General features: G+C 38.8%; 1 protein-coding gene across 3 annotated transcripts in view; it reads right to left on the bottom strand.

Annotated features, from left to right (window-relative positions):
* Positions 1–11,930, bottom strand: part of ston2 (stonin 2) — a 36,965-nt gene extending 25,035 nt beyond the window's left edge. For 2 of the 3 annotated variants that reach the window (XM_083551038.1, XM_083551040.1), the window contains exons 1-3: positions 11,840–11,930; positions 2,261–2,390; positions 1,095–1,292 (exon numbers count right to left, since the gene is read on the bottom strand). In XM_083551038.1, the coding sequence (XP_083407164.1) occupies positions 1,095–1,292; positions 2,261–2,339 (277 nt within the window). In that variant the 5' untranslated portion in view covers positions 2,340–2,390; positions 11,840–11,930. Of the gene's footprint in view, positions 1–1,094; positions 1,293–2,260; positions 2,391–10,338; positions 10,781–11,839 lie in introns of those variants that run through there. The other variant, XM_083551039.1, reaches the window with a different exon arrangement.
* Positions 11,931–18,971: the final 7,041 nt, after the last annotated feature.

The following is an 18,971-nucleotide window of genomic DNA, read 5'->3' as shown; positions in this document are numbered from 1 at the left end:
TCAGACAGCCGAAACGTTCTCATTAACGCCACGCTGAGTTTATCTCTCTGCCTGCACTCGTTTCCAAAGTGCCTGAGGGAAAAGTGATGGAGCGTCACATCTCTCAAGACAAGCTACTGGACTACACAGCATGAGTGTACTGGATTTGTTTAACTGCTTCCTGACTGCCTGAGAGTGTGTTTATAGTTACTTCTATAGAGAGAATGTATTTAAGGTATAAACTGTAGAAGTTATTTGCACCTGCTTTGACGTTCTCTTAGATCTGAACCTTTTCATGGGTTTTTTGTTTGTTTTTAAGTAGAAAGGATCTTCTTCTTCTTCTTTCGGCTGCTTTCATTAGGGCTCACCACATCTGCATCTTTCAAGCCAATCACCTGCATGTCTCACCACAACCTCCTCCTTGGCCTTTTTATTTTCCTCCTGCCTGGTGGCTCCATCCTCAGCATTTTGCATTATACCCCATGTTCCTCCTCTGCACGTGACCAAACCATCTCAATCTCTCCTCCCTCAACTTCTCTCCAAAACGTCCTACACGCGTTGTTCCTTTAATAAACCCGTTTATAATCACGTCCATCCTCGTCACTCTCAATAAAAATCTCAGCATCGCCACCTCCAGGTCCACCTCTGCATCACAGGTTTTACTCCAGTCGTATAAACTTTTCCTTTCACTACTGCAGACTGCTTAGCCTGATACCTACCTAAAACGGATACCTACCGTGAATTTTGTGTGCCGTTACAACCCTAACAAATATATACATATATTATTGTTATCTGTTATCTTGTTTACATTTTCCCCACCAGATAGTAATCTACACTTATGATTCAGGGGAATGACAAACAAACTAAACAGAAAAAAATGCTTGGCAAACGTACAGCGGGTCGTCCCTCGGTGTGTTACCGTGTCTATAAAGATCTCTGCTCTGAACATTTATGGAAGGAGTCTCCGTTACGAGCTCTTTCTAACTTCCAAAAAGATTTGTGCTGGAAATAGGTAATAAATAAACATTCCACGTTGGGTGAAAATGCAATGTGTTGTGTATTATGTATTTTTACTACAAATCAGCAGGTCAGCATCATATCGGAAGGCGTCATACCTTTTACCTGCGATGGCGGATGAAGCGGATGAGGAGAATAAGAAGCAGAAGAAGGTGGAGATGGAGTCCAGGGTTTCTCATCAAACTGCACCCAGCTACTGCGCTGCTGCACCACAGGGCCGGCGACGCAGTTTTCTCCGAACGAGGAGTCGGCAATAGGCTGGGACACACCAGGGGCTTGCATGCCTCTGTGCTTGCCTGGGGAGGGAAACCCACACACACACACACACACACAAACACACACACACACACACACACACACACAGAGTTTAGGGAAAACCGATGGCTGCAGTTAAATCGAGCAGAAGTTCCCACACAGTCCCGCCTTTACAGCAGTTTCGAGAGCAGGAATCTCACAGCAAGCTGACAACTCTTACCCAAATATTTATTATACTGCACATATGAGACTATTCAAGACTAAAGTTTATCTTAAAATTACACTTAAAAATAATTTAATATAAAATATAAAAAAAAATTATAAAATAAAAAAGCTATAACTATAAAAGTAAGTATCAAATTAATAAAACCTGCAACTTAACATTCTACAATAAATAATAAAAAGCAGTTGTTGGTAAAGTGCTGTGGTGTAAAAGGAATAAAACACCAGGATATGCTGTTGGATTTGAATAATTCTGAAGTGTTTTATTGCTTATGTAATATGTATTGACCTTCTCCTTGCATCAGTGCAGCTGTAATAAAACATCTGGTTAGCGGTTACACCTCTTCTCAACGTTCAGATACTTCCATAAGCGTTTTGAGAAATAGAGATGGAGATAAAGATGGAGATGCCTTTGGTGTTTGTCTTGGTTTTAATGTGCAGTAATATGGAAGATGCTCTGATGCAGATGGCTTTAGAAAACCCTGGAGAATATGTAATCATTCTTAACACTACAGATTGGGATCGGGACCGGTCCAGATTGTGGCTTTTACACCATTTAAAAAAAAAAAAAAAAGCTAAGCTGTGTGAATGAGTGATCACTAATCACGCTATACAGGCTTAAACATGATAAAAAAATCTAAAGGGTCAGATGAGAACACGAACACACACACACACACACACACACACACACACACACACACACACACACAGGTAAGTGAGTAATCCAGCTGCTAACTCTACGATGTGTTCTGACCCTGAACATGTATCTACCTGCAAAAGCACATACCTGTGTGCACCGACTCATCGCTGAATGCCACCCACCCAGAGCGGGAGGCGCCAACGTTACTGCTGCCAGTCGAAGCCATCGAGCCGAGACCTGAGCTCCGGTCCTACAGAACCGACACCTCCATAACCACCTGCGGTCGAAAACTTCAGTCAGTAACAGTGCAGGACGACGTGTTCACAATCCGAACAGTCAGATATAAATCCATCTCAAGCCAGGACTTTAGTAACACCATGAATAGCCAAATGTAGCCTACACCTACGCTTGATCTGTACCCATTGCCACGACAACAGCAGCGATGTCCTCTTTTCACATGGATCAAAACTTACAAAGGATTGAACCGTTAAACACCACCATCGCGTAGAGTCATTTGGTCATTTTCGATAACAGCAACACTGCTAGTGGCTTTTTATTGTGCAGCTCCGGAGAAGAAGAATTTTACTTGGCATCTGTTACAATTGTGCCTGCTCAGTGGGCAAGTCCAAGCATGGCACTGTTACTCATCAGAAAGAACAGGAAGTACATCAAAACCCACAGGAAGGAAAGCTTGTCCCTGATATAAAGCTGAACTGAGCTGTGCACTACAACTTCTGATCAGTCAAGTCTCCAGTGAACCCTGTTATCTGTGTTCTCTGAAAACCAACAGGATCTACCTCATCTCAAGACTAGTGAAGCTCCAGAAACATGGGGAAAAACTTGACTGTCTCACTTTTTTTTCCGCTTGTGGACACTTCCTAAACTGGGGGAAAATAAAAAGGAAATAAAGGAAAACTGAGAAAGTCTCTGAAATCATAACCTGTCCCAGATACCAGACCTGAGAGTTTCACAAACCTTCCTCTAGGTCTTTGCACATGTTCTCCTGAAACATTTGTTGCTCTCCCTCCCTTCCTCTCTCGACATCCCAGTGAAACCGTTCACACCCACGGTTTGTTGAATGAGTCGTGAGTTCTGTTTGCTGTTAGAATACACCCAGTAAGTAAAGCCAAAATATGCATTACTTAAACTGATGATGATTTCTAAAGTGTTTTTTTTTATCTCTCAGGACCTTCATGAGACCTCCTGAGACCTGGATCTTAGTCTTTTAACTAGTAGACACTAGAAAAATGCATTATTATACACTATTATATTATTAGTTCATTTTCCTCTACTTTGTCTTACTATTCTTCTTCCTCATTTTCTGCTGACAATGTCATTAAAGTCTTTTTCGTTAAGGTTTAAATCTCGTTCAGGGTTAATCAGACGACTGGTTTGTCGATTAATCGATTAGTCTGATACAAAATACTTTTTTTTTATTCTATGTTTTGCTTATTATAATTATATTAAACCCCAATTCAGGTTATTAGTGTATAAAAGTGTACTTTAAAAAATGCAAAAGGCACATATTGAGCTCACTCATGCTGGGTTGTTTCTTTCTGTAAAAAAAAAACAACAACAAAAAAACCAAAACAAAACAGCATTTAAGTATGAAAGGTGAAGCAATTCGTGTAAAATCAACATTTATATTGTATTTTGCAGATAGTAATTTGAGAATTATGCTTAAAATAGTCAATATAAAATATAATACAACAATGTTTTGACAATTTTGTCAAAATTGTGAATATACTGCATACGCATCTAGAATATATAATTAATTTAATTTTGTATAATAATTAAGTGATATATGCATAAATTCAATATACAAATATTAAAAACGAGCATTCGAACGTAGTAAATTCACAGTAAATCGCGTGTAAAAATGAAACGCAGCAAGCAAACAGGTTCGATTTAAAGAAAGAAAAAAATATGCATTGGTGTACAAATGCATAATCATTGGCTGAAAACCACAACAGTGACTAAAAATGTGGTCATTTATTGCTGCTGTTTTTCGATGTAATGTTTGTTTGCACTGTTTTAATTGAATCCATCATGTCGCGTGTGAACCGATTGCACAACCTGATGCTCGTGAGTTACGGCAGAACAGATTCAGTCCCGAAGTTAGTAAACAAACAGTTTACACAATAGCACTTTATTAAACCGTATCATTTCACATAATGAGAATTATACAGTATTTACTGACCGTGCTGATGTTTTGCTTTCATCTGTAACACCAGTGTGGTACTTTCATCCCACACAAGCTCAAGCATAACTTCCAGGTACAGTTTTCTTTGTTGCGTTTAATATAAAATGCTACTATTGCCTTGGATGACTTGGGACTCACACGTGTTAATTCTGCCAGTTGACCCTGTACTCTGTTTTCTTGAAGTCACGCTAAACGTAAACTTGAACAGCCCAAGTAATCGAAAAACGCCATTCGTTGACAATAAATTTCATTATCGATTATTAGCGATTTTATCGATTAGTTGTTGCAGCTCTACTTTAAAGCAAATCAATTATTAGGTGGACTAATAAAAAAAGATCCCCACATACAGAAAGGTCAGCAAATTGTTGCAGATGCTGGTGCAGTGGCTTCAGGGCCTAATGTTACAGTTAAACCTGTTACATCTGGATTAATATGTATGTGTATTAAGTGTGTAGTGATTTGTTTCCACTACAACCAACATTTTAGTTTCTTAGCACAACTTTACTTGTCCTGAATGTAAAGCAAAATATAAATCCCTATAAAAATGTGCTGTTTATAATGCACAGTTAGCTGAATACAGCATGTGTGCCTGATACACCCACTACAGCCTCGTCACGGAAACATGTTCAATTCAGCACCAGAAGTTTTCAAACGCAAGTGACTTGATCAATAAGGTCTCGATTTGGTACGGTTTTTGGTACTAAAAAAAAAAAGCATTATTTTAGAAAAGTTATATATATATATATATATATATATATATATATATATATATATATATATATATATATATATATATATATATATACAGTGAGGAAAATAAGTATTTGAACACCCTGCTTTTTTGCAAGTTCTCCCACTTAGAAATCATGGAGGGGTCTGAAATTGTCATTGTAGGTGCATGTCCACTGTGAGAGACATAATCTAAAAGAAAAAATCCAGAAATCACAATATATGATTTTTAAACTATTTATTTGTATGATACAGCTGCAAATAAGTATTTAAACACCTGTCTATCAGCTAGAATTCTGACCCTCAAAGACCTGTTGGTCTGCCTTTAAAATGTCCACCTCCACTACATTTATTATCCTAAATTAGATGCACCTGTTTGAGGTCGTTAGCTGCATAAAGACACCTGTCCACCCCATACAATCAGTAAGAATCCAACTACTAACATGGCCAAGACCAAAGAGCTGTTCAAAGACACTAGAGACACAATTGTACACCTCCACAAGGCTGGAAAGGGCTACGGGGAAATTGCCAAGCAGCTTGGTGAAAAAAGGTCCACTGTTGGAGCAATCATTAGAAAATGGAAGAAGCTAAACATGACTGTCAGCTCCCTCGGACTGGGGCTCCATGCAAGATCTCACCTCGTGGGAAAATCAGCCCAGAACTACACGGGAGGAGCTGGTCAATGACCTGAAAAGAGCTGGGACCACCGTTTCCAAGGTTACTGTTGGTAATACACTAAGACGTCATGGTTTGAAATCATGCATGGCACGGAAGGTTCCCCTGTTAAAACCAGCACATGTCCAGGCACGTCTTAAGTTTGCCAATGACCATTTGGATGATCCAGAGAAGTCATGGGAGAAAGTCATGTGGTCAGATGAGACCAAAATAGAACTTTTGGGTCATAATTCCACTGAACGTGTTTGAGGAAGAAGACTGATGAGTACCATCCCAAGAACACCATCCCCACTGTGAAGCATGGGGGTGGTAGCATCATGCTTTGGGGGTGTTTTTCTGCACATGGGACAGGGCGACTGCACTGTATTAAGGAAAGGATGACCGGGGCCATGTATTGCGAGATTTTGGGGAACAACCTCCTTCCCTCAGTTAGAGCATTGAAGATGGGTCGAGGCTGGGTCTTCCAACATGACAATGACCCAAAGCACACAGCCAGGATAACCAAGGAGTGGCTCTGTAAGAAGCATATCAAGGTTCTGGCGTGGCCTAGCCAGTCTCCAGACCTTAACCCAATAGAGAATCTTTGGAGGGAGCTCAAACTCCGTGTTTCTCAGCAACAGGCCAGAAACCTGACTGATCTAGAGAAGATCTGTGTGGAGGAGTGGGCCAAAATCCCTCCTTTAGTGTGTGCAAACCTGGTGAAAAACTACAGGAAACGTTTGACCTCTGTAATTGCAAACAAACAAATATTAACATTGACTTTCTCAGGTGTTCAAATACTTATTTGTAGCTGTATCATACAAATAAATAGCAAAAAAAATCATACATTGTAATTTCTGGATTTTTTTTTTTAGATTATGTCTCTCACAGTGGAAATGCACCTACGATGACAATTTCAGACCCCTGCATGATTTTAAAGTGGGAGAACTTGCAAAATAGCAGGGTGTTCAAATACTTATTTTCCTCACTGTATATATATATGTTTGAATATATATATATATATATATATATATATATATATATATATATATATATATATCAAACAACTTTTTCCCAGATCTATAACCTCCTACGTTCATCCTTTTCACGTTTCTATTCTTAAAGTATGTAAAAGAAAACCTAATGCTGACACTAAAACTAAAAAATATCCTGCAGACCATAAGAGCAACAGAGTGTGATGCTACCTGCTACATCAGTAGTGCTGGAAACACACACCCAATTACTTCTTATTAAACACTATTTTTTTGTTCATGCTGGATGCTGAAGGCAGAAGCAGGTAAAAGAAGATATTCTGCCTAAAACAGAAGGTGCAATCTGTCAGCTCTGATGGCTCAGTGGTGTGAAAGCTATGACTTCTCCCAGGAATGAAGAAGGATCTGCATTTAGATGATTTAAACATCTTTTAAACAGTTTTATACTATTCATGATTTCTAACTGTAACTGTATCTGTAACTGGGGGCTCAGTGGGTCAAGGCCAGGGTCTCCCCAAATATTTAATTCCTGCTTCTGTAATTATCTTTCATTAATAATAATACCAAAGTCATTCACCCTGTTCATGTTCAGGCTTTGACCTGAGGTGTGACTTCCTTCTGTCATCATCTTTCTGTCTTTATTAATAATAATGAAAAATTAACTGTTGGGAAAGATGTTAAATAAAAGATATACCCTCTAAAACAACATGCACTCTGTCAGCTCCAATGGCTCAATGTGTTAAACATCTATATCTTTCAAATATAATACAATATATGGGGGCAGCTGTCCAGATTCTTGCTCCTTTTTTTCTTCACGCCACCCGATACCATCCACTGAACCTTCAGACACCTTCCACAACACCGCATCCAGCAATTCCGAAACTTCCACATTCATATCCCAAAGACCTGGCTGGGGTCTGAACCAGCAACTTCTACATCCAGAGGCAGAGCTCATCCAACTGAGGCACAGGATCTCACACTTACAACCTGCTTTAAAGAACTTTTCACTTTTCTATTTTTAGATCATAACAAATAAACACTGGAAATGGAAATCACACCAGGGACGTCAAGCATCAGAGACCATGACCAATTCCACTTTAAATTCCAAATTCCAGCTGTTTCATTTTGCAGTGTGAGAGAACTTTATTAGATCGGCTGATTGGTTGGAACAACATAACCACGTTCTTAACTAAGCAGAAAAAGGCCATTAACTAACAAAAAAAGTCCCATTAGTCAACTCCAATGGCTCAGTGGGTTAAACGTCGATATCTGATATCGTCTATCATTGGCTTTGACATATAAGCTCTGAACAGGAGATGAGATCCCAAATATTTCCATAGCCATTGTCCTTGATTTCACAGTTTTATATAATTGATTGCTGGAACTATCGGTTATCAGCAAAAATCCACAAGATAGTTTTTCCGGCTTCTGATCTGCTGCCATTACGAGAGCGGCCTCTAGAGGCGAATCACCGCTGCCATGTAAGACTGCGTGCTGCATAAAGAGCTATTTATTAGATTATTACAAGAATGCTATAATATATTTACTATGTACAATTAATTAAATATATAATTATATTTATCAAATAATCATATTTAATTTATTTAGCACATTTAAATGATTCAGTACAGGGTTTTTTTTTTATAAAGTGCAGTACAATTTTAAATGGAGTGTCATTTTTGTTTTTTATTCAGTATCCATTTAAAAAAAATTAATGGCGAGTACGATCTAACCCAGGTATTGGTATCAGTAAAATCCACAATTGGTCGACCTCTTTATAATATCTAAAATCTTAAGGCTGGTGTTTTATAGGAGTTTTGCATGTGTGATAAAAGACGGGAAGGGTCTAAAATGCTTTAATGTGTTCTCCATGTAGACCATGTATGCGCAGCCCTGGTTCATGATGATCACAGTAGGCAGAAGTGTGTCGAAAATGTTTTAAAGCATAAGACATTAATGATATCCTGCTACCTATTGGTTCATCTAGACCTTCCACCAGGCTCGGAGAATACTACCTGCTATTAGCATTAGTAGTAGCAGCTGCAGCAGAAATGTATATTGAGTAAATTAACAATAAATTAATAAACAATAATCCATTGGAAATTCATGCCATTGCCATGAGAAAGTAAACTAGAAAATAACTTGAATACATTTTATGCACTAAACATTCACACAGTATTTCATTAATAATAATAATAATAATAATAATAATAATAATAATAATAATAATAACAACAACAAAGGAACCTGTGCCATTTCTTGTCAGACTTTTTCCTTTTTTTGCCCTTTACACAGAACATCAGAAAAAGAATGAGCATATTAAATATAAAAATCTATTCACTCACACCCACTTTTTCTCTTAATAATTAAAAAAACAGATACCGAAGTTCCAGCGCTGCTCTCATGTCAAACATCACACCTCTGTCATGTTTATCCTATCAGCATATCCTATACGTATCCACTTGTTATCCGAGCAAAAAATACATGCTCCAGGCTCTCCAAATAGCGTGCACACACACACACACACACACACACACACACACACAGTTTTTAAAAACGCTCTGCAGCCTTTATACAATCACTGACTAAAGTACGGGAAACTGGAATGACATCAGCAGTAAGAGTTTTTTGAGAGCAGACGCTCTGTTGTTCCCACCCCAGATTCATTCCCACCCACCAGAACTGAACACACACACACACAACCAACCACCCACACACACACACACAAATCAGACACATTTTAAAGATGATATTTGCTTGAAATTTATACAATTATAAAAACATTAGCATTTATAGATCATGTGTGGATTAAGCAGATGATCATAATCCTGTTTCTGATCACACTGCATGATGGCATATGTCATCTTTTCTCTGTCTGAGGACGGAAAATCTGTGCTGCAGCCAAAATCAACACACAGCCCAGTCCAGTTACTTCAGTTCTTCTGGGAAAACAACACATCCTTGGAAAAACAAAGCAGGATGCAAATGACAGGGGTCACAGCCCCCGCCAACAAAAACTAATTTTCACTCATCTTCTCTTGAGTTCACAAAATTAAATATGAATAAATTTTTTTTCAAAATCAAACATCAGAAATTGTGTGAAAAATTTAAAAATTACCAACTGAGTAATTAAGGGTTAAAGGACGAGCAATGGCAGCGTGGTGAGGCTGGGATTAGATCTCATAAAACCCCACTCAAAACAGCAAACTGAAATAAACCAGAAGCATGAGTCAATCAGTTTGATGAAAAAAACTCGTATTAAAGTGATTAAAAAACTACTGACTCAGTGTAACGTAAATCATAGACTAATCAAACATTATGACAAATTGTTGAATTATTTCGACACAATAGTAACTCGATCCAAAAACCTACTCAAAACGTTGAACACGGTAGCTAGCAACAAACTCGCACACCGCAGTAACTAAGACTAGCATTGGACCACAAGTTAAATGAGTAATTAGTTATAATTAATAACTACCTCATTAGCATTCATCAAATTATTTAAATTGCATTCGATTTCTATATAATAAACCATACACGAGTCAAAACAGATAACACAAACATGGCAAATCCAATTTTCTCATGAAGTCCAGAAATTCTGATTCTGTAATCCTGACAACGCACAAGACAACACGTACACCATGCACCTCCTCCAGAAGACTCCAGGGCACCTGAGACCTTTCCCCTAACAGCAGAGTGAGGTGAAAGTGTGTCCCGGCAGGATGAGCTTCAGGCTTGAGGTTTCCATTCTGACAGCAGCAGCTGCACCGTTTCCCTTCATATGATGGAGCTGATAGATTATAAGCGATGACGTCTCTGGACCAGTGCTCACATGCACAACAAAACCGCTGGCAGTGAGAACGAATAAAACCTTGCAGTTGTACTGCTTTAGGAAAAGAATCCATAGCAGGGTGGTGTGACGAAGCAGAGTTTATTGTAATCACCCAAAAATGCATGTTTGAGAGCTAAAATCTCTTCGACATACTCGCAATTCCATCTTAAGCACCAATTCTAATTCAAGGAGGAGCAAAGACCACGCACACATGTCCCTAATCAGAATCAATATGAAGATCTAAAAACTGGATTGTTCCACAAGTGAGTCAATCCCACGACTGGCACAAGGCCTGGATTATTTGGAACAAGGCGAACAGCAATAAATAATAATACAAACTTTAAATTTTTGTTAGTTTATTGACTTTTGCATTCCATATGAAGGTTTTTTTTATGACCAGTTCCACCTGTGCCAATCTTCTGCTCTCGTTTCAGTCGCAGTTTTATTTCTATGCATTGATAAATTAAGCTCTCACTGATTCTGCATTTAGGGTCTTGCTGGACTCCACAGAACCCCAAAATGTGTATTATGTGTACATGCTACGTGTTTCAAAAACTGTTAAGGAACCCGATACACAACTGACTGAAAAAAAACAACAATCCAATACACAAGAGAATCGAATCTGATATGAAAAACGTGAAGAAAAGCGATTTCAGACCCTGAGTTTTTTTAATAAACCCTGATCAGAAGAAAGGTTGTGGAGGTGGTTCTACTTGTAATTTAAATGTAGTCTTCGAAAACTATATCATTTATATCATATTATTCGCATATTATGACACGTTATCACAATATTAATACTGCACATCAAATCATTATCAAAATAATATCAATAACAATAATTATGCACAATAATAAAACAATTCTAAACAAACCCCCTGAACATACAGGCTGTTGTGTTTTCTCTGATCTACCACACTTCACTTTATGAAGAAGGTAAACACAAGACCATGCGTTCTGGAGTGCAGGAGGTTCTCCAGGAGCAGGATGGGAAACCTTCCAACAATAAGAAGATTCAGCCTGGACTTTATACCAACATGGAATGAAAGTGATGAGAAGGAAAAGATTTCACACCAACTGTCTGCAGGAACTTTGACATGATTTGAAACACAACCGCAAAGTAAACACAGTAAAAACAGCACGTGACGCACTTCAGACGCAACCTGCAGCTGCAACCTGCTCTAGTGTAACGCGCCGCACGCGCCGCTCTCACCAGGCCACCATGAATTAATAATAAAGCGGAAGAAACAGAGGTGTGTGTGTGTGTGTGTGTGTGTGTGTAATAAAAACATGTCTGGTGTGATCGCTCCATTTCTTACCTATTGTGTACAAAGAAACGCAACTCGGACGCAGTTCAGCTTGTTGCGAGAACTTCAGTCAATCTTTGCCGAAACCCCGCCCACTGGTTCCTGATTGGTCAGAGAAGGTTGCCAAAACCAGCGTATATACACAGTATATAATTCCTTTAGTAAAATTTGTATCAGAGACGCAAAAAAAATGGTGTATAAAGTACTGTATATGCAATGCACATGGGGGCGCTATTGCGTGTAGTGTTCCTGTTTTGCATGCATTGTAATTAAGAATTATAGATTTTTACTGATTACTGATTTTTTTTGCATCCAACAGTAGCACAGAAAAGCACAATGCAATCAACAATAATGATGTACGTAAACAACTGTATAACTTCATACCGGCATAAAGCCACAGAGAGCAGTCACGTGACCGTCACATTACCATTTAATATTTATTATTTAGATAATATGACCTTTAAAAACCTCCACAATAACACAAACAAAGAAACAGTGCATTAGAGCTGTTAGTTAACTAGTCAAAAGTGTATTACAAGCACAAAAACTCTCATAACTGCTAGACACTCACATTCACACCGCCATGCTAATTAGTGCACCTAAGTCACGTGACCCATTAACTGCCCCTCAGTAGAGAATTTATAGTTCTCAGGATGTTATACAGCTCTATTTTACTTCATTCTTCATTCTGATTATTCTGATTATTATTATTATTATTATTATTATTATTATTATTATTATTATTAAATAAGTCAATAGGTTGTTGATATTATTATTATTATTATTATTATTATTATTATTATTATTATTATTATTATTATTATTAAGATTAGGATTGTAACAAAGCAGGTTTCACCTGCTCCTGATGTATCTGCGAGCCAAAAAATTACAACCATATTCATAAAACAGTTTTAATTTCACATCTTACACACGTGTCCGTATAAAAGCTTGTGATCAAATGTTGCTAAAGCTGTTATTAAACTTCCTGAGCAGCTTTGATTAATTTATTATTCTTTTCTATGAAAAATCAGATGAATTTTTGAGTTGTGAATCGGTGTGTGTTTTGCGCCATCTGTCGGATATGTGCAGTATCTGCAGCTGAAATCAGACATAAATCTGTCTTAAAGACCCTGCTGTTAATGCAGACTGGATGCACTGAGTGATGCAGTGAGGATTTACTGAGCAATCAATATAAGAGGTTTGGATTACGTAAAACAGACTTTAGGTTTGTTTTTATTACTGCAGACCTGTGTTTACCCAGCAGGGGGCGACACCTATCTGGATATTAGTGCATTTATTCTATTAATTAATGACCATGTTGAGGATATGATACAATATGATAGTTATTTAATCTTTAATTAATGAGCTCGTCCCGCGCAACTCATCTGTGTAACATTCCTCTTAGATGAGCGTAATATGAAGATCATGTTGGTAGAAATAGAAAGTAGTGTATTTATATATAAATGCTCTATCAAGCCCAGCAGAACCTGTCACTGAGTCTCAGTGTGCCCTGGATGCTAAGTGAGACATTATGACTTGTCTCTTGTGAGCTTTAATTTGAAAGCTGATCTAATAAGTCTCATGCTCAATGTCTAATCCGCCGGGCTTCGCCCCACCCCTCCGGCGTTGTTAAAGTCTTATAAACGCAGCTGGTTCTGGAGCTGGCATAAGTCTGTCCGCCTAAATTAGATTGCAGCAATAGATCTGCATCTGTAAACAGGCACAAATGAATCCTGATTTTATAACGCCGCTCCGAATCGCTGTAACTGCAGCTGCGAGCCAAAACGCATTACTTCTCTAAACAACAATTTCTCAATTAAGTCAGGACAATTGGACCAGCCAGTGTTCTGAACTCAGGTGACTCCGACTGCACACCGAACAGACTAATGACAGACCGGGTTTCATTTGAGTTGTGTTTGAGGGATCGATATCAGAAAGTGTTCACTAATACACATCTATATACACCCCTGTTCTCCCCCATACACCCCTGTTCACCCATACACATCTGTATACACCCCTGTTCACCCATCCACATCTGTATACACCCCTGTTCACCCATCCACATCTGTATACACCCCTGTTCTCCCCCATACACCCCTGTTCACCCATACACATCTGTATACACCCCTGTTCTCCACTCATACACACCTGTTTACTAATACACATCTGTATACACCCCTGTTCTCCACTCATACACACCTGTTTACTAATACACATCTGTATACACCCCTGTTCACCCATACACATCTGTATACACCCCTGTTCTCCACTCATATATCCCTGGTTATTAATACACATCTGTATACACCCCTGTTCTCCACTCGTACACCCCTGTTCACCCATACACATCTGTATACACCCCTGTTCTCCCCCACACACCCCTGTTCACTAATATACATCTGTATACCCCCCTGTCCTCCCCCACACCACCTGTTCTCCCACCTTTCATTGCTCAATCCCAGCTTTTTGCACTTTTCCCAACAATATAGCCGATTTCCTGTCTGAACAGGTGGCTGAGGAGTTACACAATGCTGTAGCTTTGCACATTTGGCACTGATGGCAGATCCACACCCAGTGTACCATCCTGTTCTCAAAACCCCTGTCAATAACCCAATCTGCTTATGTACACTTCAATTATACTTAAACAACGCGCTTTATCTCCACAAATCTCAATCTGAGCTCCCAAACACAGCACTTAAGTAAGGAATGAAACATGATCGGTTCTGATTGGTTTTCCTGTGACAGCATGTCTGCTAATGTTTACATTCTCTTATCTGATTCATACTTATTACGCATTTACAGTAAACATGTTGAGAAACATCTTCGAGAGAAGTTCGCAATGTTCAGAAGACAAAAGAAAATTAGCTGAAGATGCCATAAGGACCATAAAGACTTGAACTCATCTTCTAGTTTATAAATGTATCTAAGATGAATCATGTGAGCATTCAGCCGCCAATCACAAACAGGCTTGGGATGAATGACAACCTCCATTTAATTATGTATTACAAATGAAAAGACGTCTTTCAGGGTATTATATGCTACAAGTAGCTTTAGAGCAAGTCGTTTTGAGATATTTCTGCGTTTTTGTTCGTTCCACGGAGTCATTTTATTTTCAGCCATAATCTTTTGGGAGTTGAGAGAAAAATGGAGGCCAAGCAGGCAGTCAGGGACGAGGAAGAGTGTCGAGTCCCCCAGCAGGAGCTCTGGGTACAAGTCCTAATGAAAGATCAAGGGCATTAGCTGCGGCGAGAGAAGAAATGGGGTACCTGCAGTTAGCAGCAGCGTTACAGGACATTAATTCTACCGCAGACTCATTTGTACAAGGCTCGAAGGAGAAGGGGAGAGAGAGAGAGAGAGAGAGAGAGAGAGAGAGAGAGAGAGAGAGAGAGAGAGAGAGAGAGAGAGAGAGAGAGAGAGAGAGAGAAGGGAAGTGGAAATGGGCCAGACCTGGTGGCCAGGCATGAAAACTTCAGCTGAGCTGTGCTATGAGGAGAGAAATGGGAGTCATTCTGCCTGGCATTTCCACCTGCATCGTCAGCACAGCCTGCATGGAAAATGTCAAATTCATTACCTGGCTTCTCTTTCTCTCTCTCTCTCTCTCTCTCTCTCTCTCTCTCTCTCTCTCTCTCTCTCTCTCTCTCTCTCACTCTCTCCCTCCCTCTCTCTCTCTCTCTCTCTCTCTCTCCACAAATTCCTAAGCATGATTCACAGCGCTCCTGCGTACCAGTCCACTTCACATTGAGGAACTTAAAAAAAACAGAGCTTCTGAGTTAACATGAATAATACAATACATGAAAATAACAATAAGACGTGTCCATGAGAAAATATAATAAGACCTTATAATCAAAATAATGTTATCAGATAAATTATGAGGGACAAAATGTAATATATAGAGGTCACAAGATATCATTTCAAGACCACAAGATAATGCATCAATCCCATGAGATAATATATTGAGGTCAGAAGGTTAAAGAAAAAAGAAACATCACAAGAAAAAAATGTAGTTCACAGAATAATGTATTGAAGTAACAAGATGATATTTCAAAGCCATGGTATATAATATAATGAGGCCTTCATATGAAATAGTAGATAGCATATCTCTTGGCCATAAGGGATTATCAGAGGTCACAGTAGGTTTGAGAAAATAAGGCGAGTTAAGAACTGAGGAACTGAGAAGATCCGAGCTCATGGAGCAGCCAGACTTTTTTTAAGCAGCTGTCACATTAAGCATTCAGCAGGGATTTCTGCTCAAATCCCTAACCTGTGTCTGGATGCAAATCAGACAGATTACGTCCAGATGTATGGACATGTAAAGGCTCACGAATGCTCGGACCTTAATGCCTCAGATTTGCCGTGTTTGTTTGGGACTTACAAGACTGCAGGCCAAATTAGAGGCGGTTAATGTGTGCGGCGGATTTGGACGGTTATCAGCTCGCAGCGTGTTTTTCTCACAGGGGGGATGCGCTCGCTGATTCGTCCCACTGTAGAGAAAAAGCCCTGCTTCTTGCTGCCTTGGAAACCAGAATAAATGAGAGCGTAATTACAGAGAAGGTCTCGCTGATGAATGGTGGGTTCCCAAGATACCCAAACACAGAAGCTTTGTTGGGAAGTTACTAAGTACGTTCAGAACAACTTTTCATAAAAACACATGCTTATTACTGGATAATCACGTGATGTGAACAATATGGGAACATATTATTCAGATATTAAAACTAAAAAAAAACTCACATTATGTGATCATCTGTGGAAAATAACCCGGAAAATAAAAGAAAAAACATGGCCTGTATGTGAAAAATGAACACAACATGAATAAAAAATGTAAAAAGAAAAAAAATTATCATTTCAAGGATTGATGAGGCAAAAATAAAAACGTGTAAAAACGTGTAAAATGTTCAGACGTGTGAAGTCTGAGACCTTTCTGTGAAGGAGCAAAAGCTGAATGGTGATTAATCAAAAAAAAAAAAAGAAAAAGAAAAAAAGTTCAGAGTGTATCGGTATGAGAGTCACCTCTGTTTGTTTCCTTGGCAACAAAAACATGCAATCTGTGTGTGTGTGTGTGTGTGTGTGTGTGTGTGTGTGTGTGTGTGTGTGTGTGTGTGTGTGTGTGTGTGTGTGTGTGTGTGTGTGTGTGTGTGTGTGTGTGGTTTTCTGGCACTGTGCTCCAGATTCCCTTGGGAGACTCTGAACAAAACATTTACAGAAGAAATGAAACAGCTTTTTGGGTGCCATGGTGATATTTCCAGTGAATATATTTGGAGGTCACCAACATGCTACAGATGATCCTCGCATGAAAGCAGGTCAGAAACACGTGAACACTGACCGTCGCTTTGCTTTGAAACGAAATGTGTCGAGAAAGACAGACAGACAGACAGACAGACAGACAGACAGACAGACGAAAAGAAAGAAAGAAAGAAAGAAAGAAAGAAAGAAAGAAAGAAAGAAAGAAAGAAAGAAAGAAAGAAAGAAAGAAAGAAAGAAAGAAAGAAAGAAAGAAAGAAAGAAAGAAAGAAAGAAAGAAAGAAAGAAAACATGATGCTGGTTCTACTTCTCTAACCGGTAAATAAATCTTGCAAAATACATGAACTGGGTGAGTGTGTGTGTATGTGTGTGTGTGTGTGTGTGTGTGTGTGTGTGTGTGTGTGTGTGTGTGTGTGTGTGTGTGTGTGTATGTGTGTGTGTGTGTGTGTGTGTGTGTGTCTGGCATTGTGCAGCTTCTTGTGCATTATTTCCCCCTTTTTTTTCCTGCAGTTGCATAGCAACCCAGTCGAGCCTGGGTGCTGGGTGTGGTGACACTGTACAGGGACGGGGCACTGTACCATCTCCAGACTCGCCCTTTTTAATTAAAAGAGCAACCATCAAAGGTTCACACACAACTAGGAATTATGCAGAAACTGTAAACACGTGTAAGTGTGCCAATATATCAGTGTGTAACAGGGTGATAGATAGAGATTAGAGCTCACTCATAACAATACACACACAAAAACAAACAATCGCATGGGTTTTTCTTTTTACTTAAAGCTGCCATTAGTTATTTTAGCACAATTAGCACTAATTCTCATAAATATTTGGACAAATTTCTTCTCACTTTGATGCAGTTTCATTAAAATAACCATCAACCTACAGGACTCACCTGTCAATCATGATACCTGTAATTCAAAGGCTCCTCCTCTTCGTCTTCCTCGGTTTGTCCCATGAGCCTCTCGCTCCGTCCTGTTGTCATCCGATGTCTTTCCTCTCTGTACAAATGTGTCTTGTGCACTTTAATGCGATGTAAACCTGACATTTATCAATATATAAGGAATAAACAACTCAGTGTTTTGTGTTCTAGGAAGTTAATCAGTTAGTTCACTTTTTATTTTATTTTTCTATATTTTATATCATATTAAATATATATATTAAACATTATATTATACTTTTTTATTTAGTTCTAAAATACAACTAAATCTTGTAAAATAAATGTACATTTTGAGATTTAGCCAGCACTATAATTAGATATTATATTATCAGAGCGCCACCATGTGGTAGAATGATACCCCACCTATTAGTGATCGTTCGCACATGGTCTTAAACACAGAGACGCTACGTTCGAGGTGCTGCGAGAACAATTTTAAAAACACTGTTAAGATCTAACTTTGATTAGGACTTTGTTTATTGATGACTTGATGACTTGGACTAAGTTTTTTGGGGAAAGGAATTGAAATACATGACTTTTTCATGATTGTGAGAAGCCGTTTAGTAGCATGTACAACTTCGAAGTTGTAGGTGGCGCTAAAGGGGTTTGTAATTGGTTAATAAGGACGTAATTAGGAGACAAGTAGCATATAATCAGCATTAAGTACCCCTAAATATAAACTATATGGACAAGGGTATTGGGACACCATCCATTTGTGGTTCTTAAAAAAAAGACGTCCCCACAAAGTCACACAATTGTATAAAATGTCTTTTGAGTGTGAACGCTGACTGCACCCCAGACCTACATCAGTACCTGACTGTATCAACATCTTGTGGCTGAATTATTTTACACAAATGTTCTTGACATCTGTAGGAACATAAAGTGGAGAGTGGAGGTTAAAAATGGGACCCAATTTCATGGTCTGGTGTCCACAAACTTTTGTCTATATCATGTATAAAAAAACTGTAAAAA

Source organism: Silurus aristotelis (genome assembly GCF_946808225.1).
Source record: "Silurus aristotelis genome assembly, chromosome: 9".
Taxonomy (NCBI): Eukaryota; Metazoa; Chordata; class Actinopteri; order Siluriformes; family Siluridae; genus Silurus; species Silurus aristotelis.
This window is presented reverse-complemented; position numbering and strand designations above follow the sequence as displayed.